At 57.1% G+C, this 15,556-nt stretch overlaps 1 protein-coding gene across 1 annotated transcript in view; it reads left to right on the forward strand.

The window, feature by feature from the left end:
- PLCB2 (phospholipase C beta 2) overlaps nt 1-15,556 on the forward strand; it is a 25,789-nt gene that overhangs the window by 5,609 nt on the left and 4,624 nt on the right. The window contains exons 9-34 of the mRNA XM_007460205.1: nt 1-60; nt 2,433-2,533; nt 2,714-2,880; nt 2,970-3,116; nt 3,270-3,427; nt 3,706-3,788; nt 4,060-4,144; nt 4,748-4,910; nt 5,049-5,158; nt 5,281-5,377; nt 6,347-6,431; nt 6,565-6,689; nt 7,205-7,359; nt 7,897-8,061; nt 8,641-8,740; nt 9,155-9,259; nt 9,428-9,522; nt 9,651-9,726; nt 9,994-10,038; nt 10,148-10,379; nt 10,466-10,631; nt 10,742-10,818; nt 10,909-11,004; nt 11,568-11,625; nt 12,301-12,387; nt 12,747-13,002. Coding sequence (XP_007460267.1) covers nt 1-60; nt 2,433-2,533; nt 2,714-2,880; nt 2,970-3,116; nt 3,270-3,427; nt 3,706-3,788; nt 4,060-4,144; nt 4,748-4,910; nt 5,049-5,158; nt 5,281-5,377; nt 6,347-6,431; nt 6,565-6,689; nt 7,205-7,359; nt 7,897-8,061; nt 8,641-8,740; nt 9,155-9,259; nt 9,428-9,522; nt 9,651-9,726; nt 9,994-10,038; nt 10,148-10,379; nt 10,466-10,631; nt 10,742-10,818; nt 10,909-11,004; nt 11,568-11,625; nt 12,301-12,387; nt 12,747-13,002 — 3,094 coding nt within the window. The remainder of the gene's footprint in view (nt 61-2,432; nt 2,534-2,713; nt 2,881-2,969; nt 3,117-3,269; nt 3,428-3,705; nt 3,789-4,059; nt 4,145-4,747; nt 4,911-5,048; nt 5,159-5,280; nt 5,378-6,346; nt 6,432-6,564; nt 6,690-7,204; nt 7,360-7,896; nt 8,062-8,640; nt 8,741-9,154; nt 9,260-9,427; nt 9,523-9,650; nt 9,727-9,993; nt 10,039-10,147; nt 10,380-10,465; nt 10,632-10,741; nt 10,819-10,908; nt 11,005-11,567; nt 11,626-12,300; nt 12,388-12,746; nt 13,003-15,556) is intronic.

Genomic DNA, 15,556 nt, shown 5'->3' on the forward strand with positions numbered 1-15,556 from the left:
CCTGCTGACCGCAAGCGGGTGGAAGCTGCCCTCAGCGCCTGCCACCTCCCAAAAGGCAAGGTGAGTGGTTCCCCCTTCTCCAGCCCACGCCCAGCATTCTCTTTATCATCTGAGTTGCCTTGGACTGGAGGGCACCCTGGGCAGGCCTGGTGGGGATGGGGAGGGCAGGAATGACAGTTCAGTCCCAGCCAACAGCCCGAAAAGTCAGTTCACTCTAGAGCCACCGGTTCCTGATACAAGGCACAGTGACAGAACCAGGGCAGGGGGTTGAGGTGCCCGGGTTCAGAGCAGGTTGGTCTATACCCCTTCAGCTCCAATAGGAAAACATTTTTCCTTTCTTTTTGCTTAAGTAATTTTTAATTACAAGTTGTATGCTGGGTCACCCCATGAGATGCCTTATGTGACTTACAAAAAGGAGCCCTCTGGGCAGATGCAGCCCTGAGCCAGGGTTCCTGCCTGGCGGGGGTAGATCTCAGGCCCCTGTCCTCCCTTGGCCAGTGCCTTTGTGGATTCCATGGAGTCTTTTCTCCTGGTAAGAATTTGGAATGTTATAAATAAATAAAACTAAGGCCACATAGATCACTTGTCCACATGAATCTCAGAAGGAATACTTCCACCACACTCAACTCTACGGAGCTGGTGACCCCTTGGTGCAATGAGTCACAGGTGATGCAAGCTTGGGGTTGGGGAAGGGGTGGGAATGGGCTCCTGCTGAGGGCACCACTTGGGCTGTCACATCCACCCTCCTTCTCTCCTGCCTCCCGAGTTCCCACCTTGGCTAAGTCCTCCTTATTTATCAGCTCTCCTGCATCCCGGTAGGAGCCGTTGAGCCATCTTTGCTTGCAGCTGATGGGTCCAAGATGCGGTCTAGCTATCCTGCTCAGAGCCTCTGCTCCAAACTAAGACTGATGTTGGCTTTTCAGAATGATCCTGGAAAACATTTGATGGGTTTTTCTGGAATGGAATACAAAGGCACAGAAACCCTGAATGCCACTAAATCTACTTTCTGTTTCTGTTTCTATGGATTTGTCTATTCTGGACATATCATGTAAATGGAATCATACAATATGATGTCAGGCTTCATTCATTTAGCACAGTGTTTTCAAGCTTCATCCATGTTGTATCATGTATCAGTAGTTCATTCCTTTTTATTGTGGAATACTATTCCATTGTGTGGATATACCACATTTTGTTTAACTGTTCAACAGTTGATGGACATTTGGGTTGTTTCCACTTTGGGGCTATCATGAATAATGCTGCTATGAACGATTCTGTCCGGACGTATGTTTTCAAGTCACTTGAGGACATACCTAGGGGTGGAATTCTTCTGTCATATGGTGACTGTATACTTAACATTTTGAGGAAATTCCACACTGTTTTCCAAAATGACTCTACCATTTTACAATCCCACCAGCATTGTATGAGGGTTCCAATTTCTCCACATCTTCATCAACACTTGTTATTGTCTGTCTTTTTTTTTTCTTTTTTTTACTTTAGTCATCCTGTGAGCGTGATGTGGTATCTCATTGTGGTTTTATGTTATTTATTTATTTATTTTGGCCACGCCACCCGTCTTGCAGGATCTTAGTCCCCCAACAAGGGATCAAACCCGTGCCCCCTACAGTGGAAGTTCAGAGTCCTAACCACTGGACAGCCAGGGAATTCCCCTCATTGTGGGTTTGATTTGCATTTCCCTAACGACTAATGATGCTGAGCATCTCTTCATGTGCTTATTGGTCATTTGCATATCTTCTTCGGAGAGATATCTATTCAAGTTCATTGCCCATCTTTCAGTTGGGTTTTCTTTTAGTGTGAAGTCGTCTACTACTGGATATCTGATTTGCAAATATTTTCTCCCATTCTTTTTACTTTATTGACAGTATCCTTTGGAACACCAAAATTTTTAATTTGGATGAAGTCCAATCTGTCTATTTTTTGTTATCGTTCCTTGTGCTTTTTGGTGTCTCCAACTATTGTTGAATTGTCTATTTCTCCCTTCAACTTTGTCAGTTTGCTTCGTGCATCTTGGGGTTCTGTTGTTAGGTGCATTGTTTGTATGCAAATTGCTTCTTTTTGAAAATTTATCCTCCATTTAAAAAGAAAAAGATAGCTCACAGCTCTGGCAAACAGCCTAAGTAGCTTGCTTCTGAGCTCTTTTCTTCCCAGTTCTGGTCATTCTTAGTTTGAATCCTGTCCCAGCCAAGAGACTAGCCAGTATCAATCCAGGGGCAAAGCAAACCAGCTAAGATGCTCTCTGCTCAGCAACCAGGGCCTTGAAAAGTGGGGGCTCAGGGTGCCCTTGATGTTCTTCTTCTGTCTGCCCTGAGCCCTCCCTTTCCCCAGACCGCCTCGCGCAGGGCTGGGCCTGGTCTGTGGTTCTTAGTGCTGGAAGGTGGGGGCAGGAGTCATCAGGTGACTCTCTATCCCCCCAGAATGATGCCATCAATCCCGAGGACTTCCCAGAATCCGTCTACAAGAGTTTCCTCATGAGCCTTTGTCCTCGGCCAGAAATAGATGAGATCTTCACTTCCTAGTGAGCTTCTTGGGCTGGGCTGGTCTTGGGGAAGGGGTGGTGGCTAAAATTCCCACCTACCATGCTGACAATTAGGTAGCATCGCTGGAGAAGGGGGTTGTCCCAGTTCCCACCACACACACCCCCGCCCCCAGCCCAGGGGATATAGAGGAGACCTGTGCTCCTCTCTTTGGCCTGCAGCCATGCCAAGGCCAAACCCTACATGACTAAGGAGCACCTGGCCAAATTCATCAACCAGAAACAGCGCGACTCCAGGCTCAACTCCCTGCTGTTCCCGCTTGCGCGGCCTGACCAGGTGCAGGGCCTCATCGACAAGTACGAGCCCAGAGGCATCAACGTGCAGAGGGGTGAGGACTAAGGGAACTTGTGACCCTCCACGGTCCTCTCCGGTCCTGGCAGCTGGGCTGCTGCCCTGACAACCACCCCTGTCCCCCAGGCCAGCTGTCCCCCGAGGGCATGGTATGGTTCCTCTGCGGACCAGAGAACAGCGTGCTGGCCCAGGACAAGCTGCTGCTGCACCACGACATGACGCAGCCGCTCAACCATTACTTCATCAACTCCTCCCACAACACCTACCTGACAGGTGGGCCCTGGCGACCTCACTGCCGACCCCTCCTTTTACGGGGGCTGTTCCTGCTCCCTGAATCCCCACGGGCTGCCCACGATGGAGTGGGGCGGGGCAGACCTGGACCGCCCTTGAGTGAAGCCCCCGCCCCTCGCCCCTCCTCTGGCTCAGCCGGCCAGTTCTCAGGCCTTTCCTCTGCCGAGATGTACCGCCAGGTGCTGCTGGCGGGCTGCCGCTGCGTGGAGCTGGACTGCTGGAAGGGGAAGCCCCCTGACGAGGAGCCCATCATCACCCACGGCTTCACCATGACCACAGACATCTATTTCAAGGTGAGACTCGTCATGTGGAGGCTGGTGGCAGTGGCGCTAGGGAAGGGCCCTGGGCCATGAGCTTTTTGGGGTTGGGGGGAGTGAGGCCAGAGAGGAGGGATGGCTGGGAGGCCTTGGACCAGTGTGGGCACTAGAGAGGACCAGAAGAGACACAGGGCCAAGAGTGCCTCCAATTCTATGTGTGTGTTGAAACTGGGGAGTGGGGAGGGATGCCGTTGAGGGAGGCAAAGCCTGGAGGCACAGCACTGACCTCCCCATGGGGTCCCCTTCTCCTCCAGGAAGCAATTGAAGCTATTGCAGAAAGTGCCTTTAAGACCTCCCCTTATCCGGTCATCCTGTCGTTTGAAAACCACGTGGACTCGTGCGTATCCAGGCCATCCAGCCTCATTCTCTACCCTGTCCCCATCTCCCGCCTGCAGCTGCCCTCCCCACAACTGGCCCCAGCCTCTAGCCGTGCCTTCTGGCTCTCTCCTGGGTCTCAACACAATCTCCTTGGGACCCCAGGCTCTCCTGCCTGTGTCCCTGCCTCCCCAACATCTTGAGCCCCTGATCTGGGTCATCACGGGGCACAAAAAGATGGACAAGAGGGTGGAGTGGAGCTGCTGAACCACCCCCACTTCTGCTCCCTGCAGACCCCGCCAACAGGCTAAGATGGCCGAGTACTGCCGAACGATATTTGGGGATATGCTGCTCACAGAGCCACTGGAAAAGTTTCCAGTGAGTGGACTTCACTGTGGGGCATCTGGGTCTGAGGGCTGGGGAGCCAGGGCAGGGTGCCAGATTAAGGAGGCAGATGTCCCCAGAGGATGCTGGGGTTTATTTGGGAGGACGTGGGGCTGGGGTCCTATCATCTACCACGTGTCAGGCACTGTGCTGGGCTTGGGGGGCGTATGTCAGTAGCAGAGGGGAAGTCCCAGCCTTCAGATCACTTACCCTCTAGTCAGGAGGCAGACAAGTGACCAGGCCATTACAACCAGTGGCTGCTATGAGAGCACCTGGGGCTCCAGATCTGGTCTTGAGGATCAGGGAAGGCTTCCTGGAGGAGGTGATGGCTAAGCTGAAACCTGAGGGAAAGAATGGATTTATCTTGTTGAGAGTGGGGAAGGGTGTTCTAGGCAGGCTGAGTAGTTGAGAAAAGATCACTGAGGAGCTGGGATAAGTTGGGTCAGGCAGGGGTTTAGCGCACGAGGTGGGAGTGATGAGAGGAGAGGCTGGAGAGTTCGGCGGGGGGCAGGTGGAGCGTAGCTTGCCATGCAGGAGCTTGGGCTACTCCCTGAAGGTGAGGAGATAGTGCTGAGGACCCTCTCTCCTCTCCCACAGCTGAAACCAGGCATCCCCCTGCCCAGCCCTGAGGATCTCCGAGGCAAGATCCTCATCAAGAACAAGAAGAAGCAGTTTTCTGGTCCCCCAGCCCCCAGCCAGGAGCCGGGTGGGGAGGCTGAGGGGAGCGGCCCACCCAATGTCCCTGTGGGTGAGGACACAGGTGAGGGGGCCTGGGAGGAGTGGGGGTGGCCGAGGAGGAGCTTCTGGAATGGGAGAGAGGGGCTGGGCCTGCAGGGGAGAGCCAGCCTGGTGCTGGGGTCTCCCCCGCCCCGAGTGCTGATGGAGCTGTATGTGGCAGTGTGGGCTGGTGAGGAAGGGGCCGAGCTGGAGGAGGAGGAGGTGGAAGAGGAAGAGGAGGAGTCGGGAAGCCTGGATGAAGAAGGGATGAAGGAGATGCAGTCAGATGAGGTGTGTGGGGAGCCCCGAGGCCCTTCTGCCAGCTCCACTGCAGAGCCCTCCAGGCAGGGGCGTGGGATCTGGCCCCTGGGCTCTGAGCTGGCCTCTTCCCCATCCTCCCCCCTTCTCCCTAGGGCACAGCGGGCCTGGAGGTGACGGCTTACAAGGAGATGTCCAGCCTAGTCAACTACGTCCAACCCACCAAGTTCATCTCCTTCGAGTCCTCTGCCCGTGAGTTAGCATGTGGTGGTGGTAAGCTGGAAGTTAGGCTAGATTCGGGAGAAGGCCCTTAGGAAGCGTGTCCTGACGCCAGAGCAGCCTGATGGGTGGGGGTGAGAGCGAGGCGGGTCCTCCCTCTCCTTGGGCTGGGGGCCCTGTTTATAAATACCCAGCAGAGGAGCCAGGCAAAGGCATGTTTAAGTGGCAGTGGCTCCCAGTGTCCCATCACCGTACTGAGAACTTGGCACCAAGCAGAATGCTCTGGAGTGTGTCGGTGACAGGCAGGTCACTTACCAAGGGCCACCATGGCTGGGTGGCCTGGGGCTCCTCCAGCTTCCTTCTGTGGCTGCCTGGGCACGAGAACTCCTGGGAGGGGGAGGAAGGCAAAGGAACCAGCCAGCACACATCTGCCCCTTGTTCCCTTCCCTTTCTGAGCGCATCCACGCTGTTTACCTTTATCTTCTCTGGACATGCGCGCAATGAGTTCCCCTCACCCTCTGTGCACAGCCCCAACACGAACACCTTTTTCTGCATGCACTCTGCAGCACTGGCTCGTCATCCCTGAAGCCCCAGCCTGCACCCCCTCCTGTGCACCACCCTTGCTGTGTGCCTCTCACCCCTGCACCCTGCTCCCTGCGCATCACAGCGTGTTCCTGACCCCCCGGGCTCATCGCTGCGTGTTTCCCACACCCTCCGCGTCCACCCAGGGCATGTACCCCACTTTTTAGGACTCTGGCACGCACACCCCATCCCTGTGCGTGTGTATCCACTGTGCGTACCCTTTACCTCCAGCACACACTGCTACCCACACAGATCTGCACATTCCCCACCCCAGGGGTGGCCCCTCAACCCTCAGCCCTCGGTGGAAACGCTAGGTTGGAGGCATCTCTATGCTGGAGGGAGCCGCGCCACAGGGGAGGGCAAGTCTGTGGGAGGGGACAGGCTGACGCGGACTCTCCTTCCTCTTTCTCCCCTACACAGAGAAGAACCGAAGTTATGTCATTTCCTCCTTCACGGAGCTCAAGGCTTACGACCTGCTCTCCAAGTCCTCAGTGCAGTTTGTGGAGTATCCTTGAGACCTCACTAGCCAGGGTCCCTGGTGGGGTGGAGGGAAGGGGGAGGCCTGGGACGGGGCTCGCAGGGGGTCTGTGGGTCTTCCCAGTGCAGGTGGCTTTGCTGGCTCCTATACCCTGCGGCAGCTACAACAAGCGCCAGATGAGCCGCATCTACCCCAAGGGCACCCGCATGGACTCCTCCAACTACATGCCCCAGATGTTCTGGAATGCTGGTTGCCAGATGGTTGCCCTCAACTTCCAGACGATGGGTGAGGGCATGCTCAGGCCCTTAAGAACCTTCCCCTGCCCCTCCCACCTTTACCCCTTCCCTGGGGAGGGGGTGTCTTTGGAACAGACCTGGGGGCAGGGGGGCTGATGTTCATTTAGGTTCTGGGTGCATGTGCATGTGTGTGAGCGTTTAGTGCATCAGCTCATGCCTATGTGACTGCACGTATACGAGCATGTCTGTGATGATGCCAGGGTGCTGGCATGGGTTCTGGCTGCTCGGCCTGAGTGGGTCTGTGGGAACACCTGTTCCACTGGCCTCAACTCCCACTGTGAGCTTGAGGTCCGGTTGTGGCTTTGCTCCTGCTGACTCCAGGTTGCGGGCCCTTCCTGAGAGATGAGACCCTAAGAAACCAGGCTGGGACATGAGAAACCCTCATCCTCACGGTCCACCCAGCCTCCCCATTTGCGAGACGGGAAAGTCTGGGAAATGTGGAAAGAGAGGCTGCGTGCAGACCCAGAGCCAGGCCGCCCTTCCTGACCCCCCTTGTACCCCCAGACCTGCCCATGCAGCAGAACATGGCGCTCTTTGAGTTCAATGGGCAGAGTGGCTACCTCCTCAAGCACGAGTTCATGCGTCGGTTAGACAAGCAGTTCAACCCCTTCTCGGTGGACCGCATCGACGTGGTGGTAGCCACCACCCTTTCCATTACGGCAAGGCCCTGAGGTGGACAAGTGGCCGGGAGGGCTGGGGTCTTGAGGAGAAAGACACAGGAGCCCCACTCCTCCATTCCCAACCCCCTCCCCTGATATCCCGAAAACTTCAGCCCCAGCCAGTTCGTGAAGTAGCAAGTTGCCTTGGAAACTGCCTCCTCCTCAGCACTGGAGGCTGCCTCTTGGTCCCCATGGAAACCAAGGGGAAGGGCTGAGGCTGGGGTGGGGGAGGGGAAAAGAGTGGGGCAGCAGGAGCCCCAGGCCCGGGGGATGGGGGGAGGGCCCTGTTCCTTCCTCGCTGGGGAGGGAGGTGGGGAGGCCCACACCTCTTCCCTAAATGCTGGAAGCACCCTGGGTGCCACAGCTTAGCTGTAACCCTTAAGCCACACAGCCTCTACTCTGTGGCCAGAATTGAATGGGGCTCTTCACAGTACCCAAGAATGGATGTTTCAGCTAGGGGGGCTGGAGGCCCTAAGTTCTGGGGAATGGCCTGGGTGGGGGAGCTGATGCTGGTCTCGCATGGGCCCCAACCTCCAGGTGATCTCTGGGCAGTTCCTGTCAGAACGCAGCGTGCGCACCTATGTGGAAGTGGAGCTGTTTGGCCTTCCTGGGGACTCCAAGAGGCGCTATCGCACCAAGCTGTCACCCAGTACCAATTCCATCAATCCTGTCTGGAAGGAGGAGCCCTTTGTCTTTGAAAAGGTGGGGTGGCTAGATCAGGGCAGGGGCTGGGATCTGTCCCTAGTTCTTGGTCTCTACTTGTAGAAGAGAAAATACATAAAGGGATTTCTTCGATCCTCCTCCTCTCCCCACCCCTCATCTGTGCCCTCCTGAGTTTCAAGAGTCCAAAAACCAAGTTTACAGAAATTTACTTTGTGGGCAAGTTTTGTATGTGTGTGTACATGTGTGTATGTGCATGCTTGTCCATGTTACGATTAGAGGCAGAAATGTGAACTCCCAGACCAGGGTGCAGGGACCCAAGGAATCACGGGGGCCTTTTGTTCCCATTGGATACTTGTTGACAAAGCTTCCAAGGGCTGTCTGCACCAGGCCCCCTGGAGCCCTGGGCTGCATATCCAGCTCTCTGCCCTGTATGGACCAGCCATGACATGAGCTGTTAGGATGTCTGTGTGTGGCTTAGAGTGGGCCCTCTGTCCTCACCAAATCCAGTAAAGCCTGCCATGTTCTCACACTGACCCTAGATTTCTGGAATCAGGGAAGGGGGGGCCGCTTGGCCACTCTCTCCCCTCTCCAGCTTGTCTTGTCCTGAACTCTCCCCAGATCTTGATGCCTGAGCTGGCCTCCCTCAGGGTGGCTGTGATGGAGGACGGCAACAAGTTTCTTGGACACCGCATAATCCCCATCAATGCCCTGAATTCTGGTAAGGATAGGGGTTCTTCTTTGCTGTTCCCAGTGGGTCTGAGACCAAGACCAGCATCAGGATCCCGTCCAGAGTGTGTGGCAGCTTCAGGGAGGTGGCCTTGTCATTTTATCAGCCTGGGAAAGTGGGGCAGGAATAGTACCTCTCCAGGAAACTGACAGAGGTGGGGACTCTGCCCACCCAACACAATGTCTCTAATTCTCTGAAACTACTGGGGCAGTTTCCCAAGTAGCTGACACTTATTGGGCACTTAAAATGCTTTACGGGCTTATAACACTTTCTCACTTAATCCTAACAGTAACCACATGAGGGAGAACCAGACTAAAGCCAGAAGTGTCGAGTACTGGGCTGCTGGTGAGCAGTGCTGGGCAGCAGTGGGCTCTGGCTCACTGGCCACCCGGTCATGCCCCACAGGATACCACCATCTGTGCCTGCACAGCGAGAGCAACATGCCGCTCACCATGCCTGCACTCTTTGTCTTCCTGGAGATGAAGGACTATGTACCTGACACCTGGGCAGGTGGGAGGCCCCTGGAATGTTGGAAGCCCCAGGGTGTCCATCCCCCCTCCTCTCTCCGCAAGCCAGCCTCCAGAGCAGGGCAGGACAGGGTATCCTGGCGTAGGTGAGGATGGGGGAGGCTCCCAGGTACATCTCCTTATCAGGCCCACCATGTCCCTGTGCAACCAGATCTCACGGTGGCCCTCGCCAATCCCATCAAGTTCTTCAGTGCCCATGATAAGAAGTCTGTGAAGCTCAAGGAAGCCATGGGAGGCCTGCCTGAGGTCTGTGTTGTCAGGTCCACTGCCAGGGGCCCCCATGAGCTGCACCCTCTCTGTGGGAAGATGAGGGAGGGGGCAGAGTCCAGGGCTCAGGGAGAGAGGCACCTTCCTAACAGGCTCTCCCTACACAGAATCCCTTCCCTCTCGGGAGTCCAGTTGCCTGCCAGGTCAATGCGGCATCAGCTCCAACGAGCAACGGGTCAGCAGGTACGCACTGCGGGGTCCCCGCACCTACCAGAAGGGTCTCCATCTCTCCCCTGCACCGGTAGGCACATCCCAGACGGGCGGCAGTTCTCTATAAAAACAAAAACAAAAACAACCCCAAAAACTTTCACCTGGGGAGGGAACGGCTGCAAGTGAAGCGTCGGGCTGGGCAGTGCGCAGCAGGGGGCCCACACCGCCACCGCCCCGCCCCCGAGGCGCGGGAGCTGCCGAGCCGAGGGCACCGGAGAGCCTGTCCTTTGGCTCTTGCAGCAGCCGGGGCCAAGGCCAGGGAGGAGGCCACGAAAGAAGCTGCGGGTAAGGCCTGCTGAGACCGAGTCACGTTGGGGTCGAGCCCGGGGAGGGTCCGGGACTCGGGGTGGGGGGCGGTTCCCGGGGGGCGCGCGCCTCACGCCTGCCCCAGCAGAGCCGCGGACCGCCAGCGTGGAGGAGCTGCGGGAGCTGAAGGGCGTCGTGAAGCTGCAGCGGCGGCACGAGAAGGAGCTGCGGGAGCTGGAGCGGCGCGGCGCGCGGCGCTGGGAGGAGCTGCTGCAGAGGGGCGCAGCGCAGCGGGCCGAGCTCCGGCCGCCGGGCGCTGGGGGCGGCGGCGACGTCCGGGGCCGCAAGCTCGGCCCGGGGAAAGGCTCCCGCAAAAAGAGGTAAGGGCGGCGGAGGCATCCTGCCCCCCGCGGCTCGGGCGCGGGCGGCCTGGGGCTCACGGCTTGTCCCCACATGGCCTCCGCAGGACCCCGCCGGGCGAGGACCCCGCCGGGGCGGTGCCGGCCGAAGGCCCCGAGGGCGCGGGCGCGCGTCTGCGAGAGCTGAGGGACAGGCTGGAGCTGGAGCTGCTGCAGCAGGGCGAGGAGCAGTGCGAGTGTGTCCTGAGGTGCAGGGCGCAGCAAGTGGCCGAGGTGCCAGCGTGGGGGAGGGGAAGGAGCGAGGGCCCGACCGACCCCACACCCTCCGCACAGCCAAGGGCATCTCCACCGTCTTAGCTTAGCCGGTCCTTCCTCTCCCTCAGCAAATGACCAAGATGATGGAGCTGGCCAGAGAGAAACAGGCTGCAGAGCTGAAGATCCTCAAGGAGACTTTGGAGACGTAAGACTGCCTCCCTTCTACACCTGACTCTTACCTCCCACGAGGGCCCAAGTCGCAGGAAGCATCTTCCTGATGCCCGTTTCTCTGCAGTGACACCAAGGAGGTGAAGAAAAAGCTGGAGGCCAAGAGGCTGGATCGGATCCAGGCCATGATGAAGGTCACCACAGACAAGATGGCTCAGGAGAGGTGAGCCCTGGAGGGGAGGCGCAGGACTCAAACTCCAGGCCTAGTGCTGAGCAGGAACCACACTGGGTGGGAAGGGGCCTTCCTACAACTGGGTCCTGACTTGCTTCCCAGAGATGTGCCTGTCTCCTGGTTCTGGAAAGTTAATTCTACTTCCGTCACCTCTGATCAGAGAATGTCCTCCTTAGGCAAAACACAGATGCCACCACTATTTGAGGAGAGAGGAGAATTTAAGGGAAAATCAAGTGTGTAAAGAGGGAGGTGAAACCTTGGGAGAGCTGAATCCCACCTACACTTTCCCATGCATGCCTTGAAGAACAGTGCGTTTCAGTGAGGAAGCCCTTCCCTCAAAGGGCCCTCAGGGCTCCCAATATCTCCTTAGATCCTCCTTGGGTCCCCATGCTTACCCCTCTGGCTGGTTCCCAGACCAGACATATAGATGCATGCCAGCCACAGAGGGTTCTACAATGCAGTTCTCATGTTGCCTACACCCTGTGGAGAATTTGTCTCATCCAGCTCTTCCCAGGGGCCTCCTGCCCTCTCTGAAACTCTGATCACCCCAACAGGTTGAAGAGAGAGATTAACAACTCCCATATCCAGGAGGTGGTGCAGGTCATCAAGCAGGTCTGTAAGAGCTGTGCCCTTCCCAAACACACTCTCTCTCTCTCTGAGGGAAGGAGTGGCCCCAAGGCCTTTACTTTGCCCTTAGGAGATGCACTGTTTAGAGTGGCCCAACAGCTAGGGATGGGGGGAGAGGCAGTAGAGGGGAGGGGCTTCCCCTAGGCCATCCAGGGTTCTGACCTTTGTGCAGAGGTTGGGATACCAGCCTAAAGGAGTCTGTCTTTGGCCAGCTGCCCTCGATGGAAATGATATGGGCCAGCTGGCCAAGGGGAGGTGGTATTGGGGTGGGTGGGTAAGAGGGAGCAAGGGGTCTTCCAGAGTTAGGCTTCCAGGGAGTCAGAAGAGGAAGGAAAGCCCTGTGGAGAATGGCCCTAAAGCTCCCTGGGGATTACTAACAACAGTAACAGAGCTACCAGCTCCTGAGTCCTGACCTTGTGCAGGCACTAAGCCGGGTGCTTCACATGAACTGTCTCATATAATCCTTCAAAATCCAGCAAGACAGGTACTATTATCCTCATTTTACAAATTAAAAAACAAAACAAAACAAAAAACCCAACTTTTCAAAGGTTAAGGAATTTGTCCAAAGGCTTACAGCTGGTTGACTGGGATTGTAGCTGGATTTCACCCCAGATTGCCTGCCTATGCTGTCCTGATTCTCTGTCTCTCACTCCTGCCCAGATGACGGAGAACCTGGAGAATCACCAGGAGAAGCTGGAAGAGAAGCAGGCAGCCTGCCTGGAACAGATCCGGGAGATGGAAAAGCAGGTGATGGGGGGACCACTACCCTGGCCCACAGCAGAGCTGGCCTGGCTCCAGGGTGTAAAGGGACCCAGCTCCGGGGAGCTGCCAGTCAAGAGGTGGGTGGTGGTGGGGGACTCACCCCTCTCCAGGGGGTCAGGGCTCTGATTCCCAGGGGATCATGAGGCAGCTCTGCAGATCTCTTTGCTTGGTTGGCATTTCCTCTCCTGAAAGACCCCCTGATGGGCTCCACTACCCCCACCTCCCACCCTGATCTCCTGGGAGGTCTGAACAAACCAGGCATCTCCTGGTTCCACTGTTCAGGAGAGGAAGAGTGGGCAGGTGGCCCATCCTGAGCCAGGGGGTGGTCCTTGCTGTCCCCACAGTTCCAGCAGGAGGCGCTGGCACAGTACGAGGCCAAGATGAAGGGCCTGGAGGTGGAAGTGAAGGAGTCGGTGAGGACCTACCTCAGGGCCTGCTTGCCCTCTGTGGAGGAGGACAAGCCTGAGAGGCCCTGCAGGGTCTCCAGAGAGCTGTGTGAGCAGGATGCACTCACAGAGAAGACAGATGCCCAGGAGAGCCTCCTCCGATGCCCCCATGCCCTTGGGATGTTCTGCAAAGACATTCACCCTTCTCTGGGACGTGAGTCCATTCCCCTTCGAGGAAAGGGCCCCAGCACCGTGAAGCTGCGGGAAGCTGGAACTCCCTTGGACACTGGAGCCCCTTTCTCAACAGCCAGGCTAAGTAGGAGGCAGGAAGCAGGCCAGCTGGGGCCCATCTGGGGTCTGAGGTCCTCTCTGTCCAACACCCTGCCCCTCCTGCTTCCACTTCCCCTCTGAACAAGCGTCTGTCACATGTTTGTTGAGGGCAAAAGAATATGAACTTGGAGGCATGAAATGGGGCCCTGGCCCCACTCTGCATTTCTTAGTGTGCCACTCTAGACTCAGTTTCCTCACCTGGAGGGTTAGGCCTGGCCACCTGGAACCTCTACCCCATCACCTGTAGTTCAAGCAGGTCCAAACTCCAAACTCTCCTGCCATAAGGCGGGCAGCTCACCCTGGCTTCTAGGCCCCATCTCGGGCTTGCCCTGAGTTGGCCTCATTGTCAGCTCCCTGATACAGAGTCCAGCACCTCATTCCAGCTCCCTGGGGACAGCTGCTCCCAGGATCCCAGGCTAAGGTGACTTCCCTGCCTCCTGCCTTTGGGGGATGGGAGGCTGATGTGGAAAAGCTGCCTCAGCTGTGTGGCCCTCAGGCCACTGAGACAACTGGGGCTGGGGGTGAGGGAAGAAGGATGGCCTTTCGTGCGCTCCCCCAGCCAGAGCCCAGCCACCCCTTTTCCTAGGCCTGGGCCTTCCCAGCATGTGCCCCAGCTCAGGCTGTCCTGACAAGGTCAGCACCATTTTCTCTCCTGACTTTATGAGGTTTATTTATTTTTCTCTTTCTTACTCCTGCTAAAGAACCCTGTCTCAAGATTTCCTGCCTAAGCCTGGCCTCTGTTCTACAGCTAAGAAAGGGGGGTGGGGATGGGCAGGGCTTCCCAGGTGGCGCAGTGCTTAAGAATCCACCTGCCGATGCAGGGGACACGGGTATGAGCCTTGGTCCGGGAAGATCCCACGTGCCGCGGAGCAGCTAAGTCCGTGCGCCACAACTACTGAGCCTGCGCTCTAGATCCCGCGAGCGACAACTCCTGAAGCCCGAGCACCTACAGCCCGTGCTCTGCAACAAGCCACTGCAGTGAGAAGCCCACGCACCGCAACTAGAGAAAGCCCGCACGCAGCAACGAAGACCCAACAGAGCCAAAAATAAATACAAGAAATGGGGGGGGGCAGCGGAGTAGAGTGCCCCCCAAATGAAGTGGGCCGGGGAAACAGTCCATGAGAATTGACCTGGGCATGAGGTCCCTCCTAGAGCCCAGTGGAATGGCCCTGCCTCTGGGCTTGAAGAGGATTCACTTCCCCATCTGCCGGCCCTGATGCCACAACCACTGGAAAATGATGTCACCCTTCTGCTCCACTCCTCACCAGATGTGGCCCTTCCTTGTCTCCACCCTCAGGGCTGGAGCAGAAGAGCCTCCTGCAGAGGTGCCCCCCACCCTCTTGGGGAGTCGCAAGCTGTCAGGCCACCTGGGCCCCTTTAGGCAGACTTAGAGCGGTCGTATTCTCAGGCTCCTGTGGCAGTTATGGTTGACCCAAACACAGGCTGTAGAGAGGCTTCTGGGCAGCTATTCACTGCACCTATTGACATAGTCCCAAATCCCAAATGAAAACAGACACTGGCTTCGGAGAGGCAGGGTGGGTGTTGATTCTGGGCTGTTTTCTTATCAGAGAGTTATAGCAAATGCCATTAGCCCCTCCCCCCATCCCTCTGGGGGCTTGATCTCTGTGATGCTAGCAGTCCCTGGCTGCAGGGTGAGGCTAGGGGGCCTGCGCATTCACAGGAGTAAGGCCTGTCATTGGTCAGCCTGCATACACACTGGAGACAGCGGAGGGCGGGACACCTACACCCCAGGGCAGTGCCCTGTCTTCAGCACTCCAGCTGAGCACTCAGCTGCCCCATCTCCTCCCCAACCCAGGGGTAGAACCTCACAGGGATGAGGATCCAGGCCTAGAGGAATTCACTGACCTGGGCATGGGGCATAAGCCAGAGCCAGTGCCAAATAGGGCCCACTGGGCAGTCCCCAGCTTTGACCAATGACCGCTCAGGGGAAGAAGACTGACTTCTCTTTGCCCCTCAGGCCAGGCAGAGTCTCTAGGCCTCCAGTCTGGGGCTGAGAAGCCCAGGAATGGGGAAGGGGATGCAATCCTCCCTCCTGGAGAGGCCTCTGCACAGCAGGCTGGGGGCTTCCCAGGAGGGCAGGGCAAAAACCCACCTCCCTGCTTTCTGTCCTCTGGAAAAAGGGCAGGGTGCCCCTGGGAAAATGCCACAGTCCTTGGGCCCTGGACGTGAATTAATCTCTGGCCTCAGGTGATGTGCAGAGGGAGAACTGATGCCGTTGCTCAGGGCTCTAGAGCAAGGGAAGAACACCTGGCTTCCACTCCTGCTGCAGATCAGTGGGGCTGGGGCCAGCTTCCCTATCCACTTGGCATGCCTCAGTTTCACCTTTTGCATCAAGAGAAGGGTCCCTACCCCCTTCCCAATCCCACTGCTGACTCAGACGCCAGAGTCCCCTGCTGACTCACAACCCGCCCCCCCCC

Source organism: Lipotes vexillifer, unplaced genomic scaffold, assembly GCF_000442215.2.
Source record: "Lipotes vexillifer unplaced genomic scaffold, Lipotes_vexillifer_v1.1 scaffold408, whole genome shotgun sequence".
Lineage (NCBI taxonomy): Eukaryota > Metazoa > Chordata > Mammalia > Artiodactyla > Lipotidae > Lipotes > Lipotes vexillifer.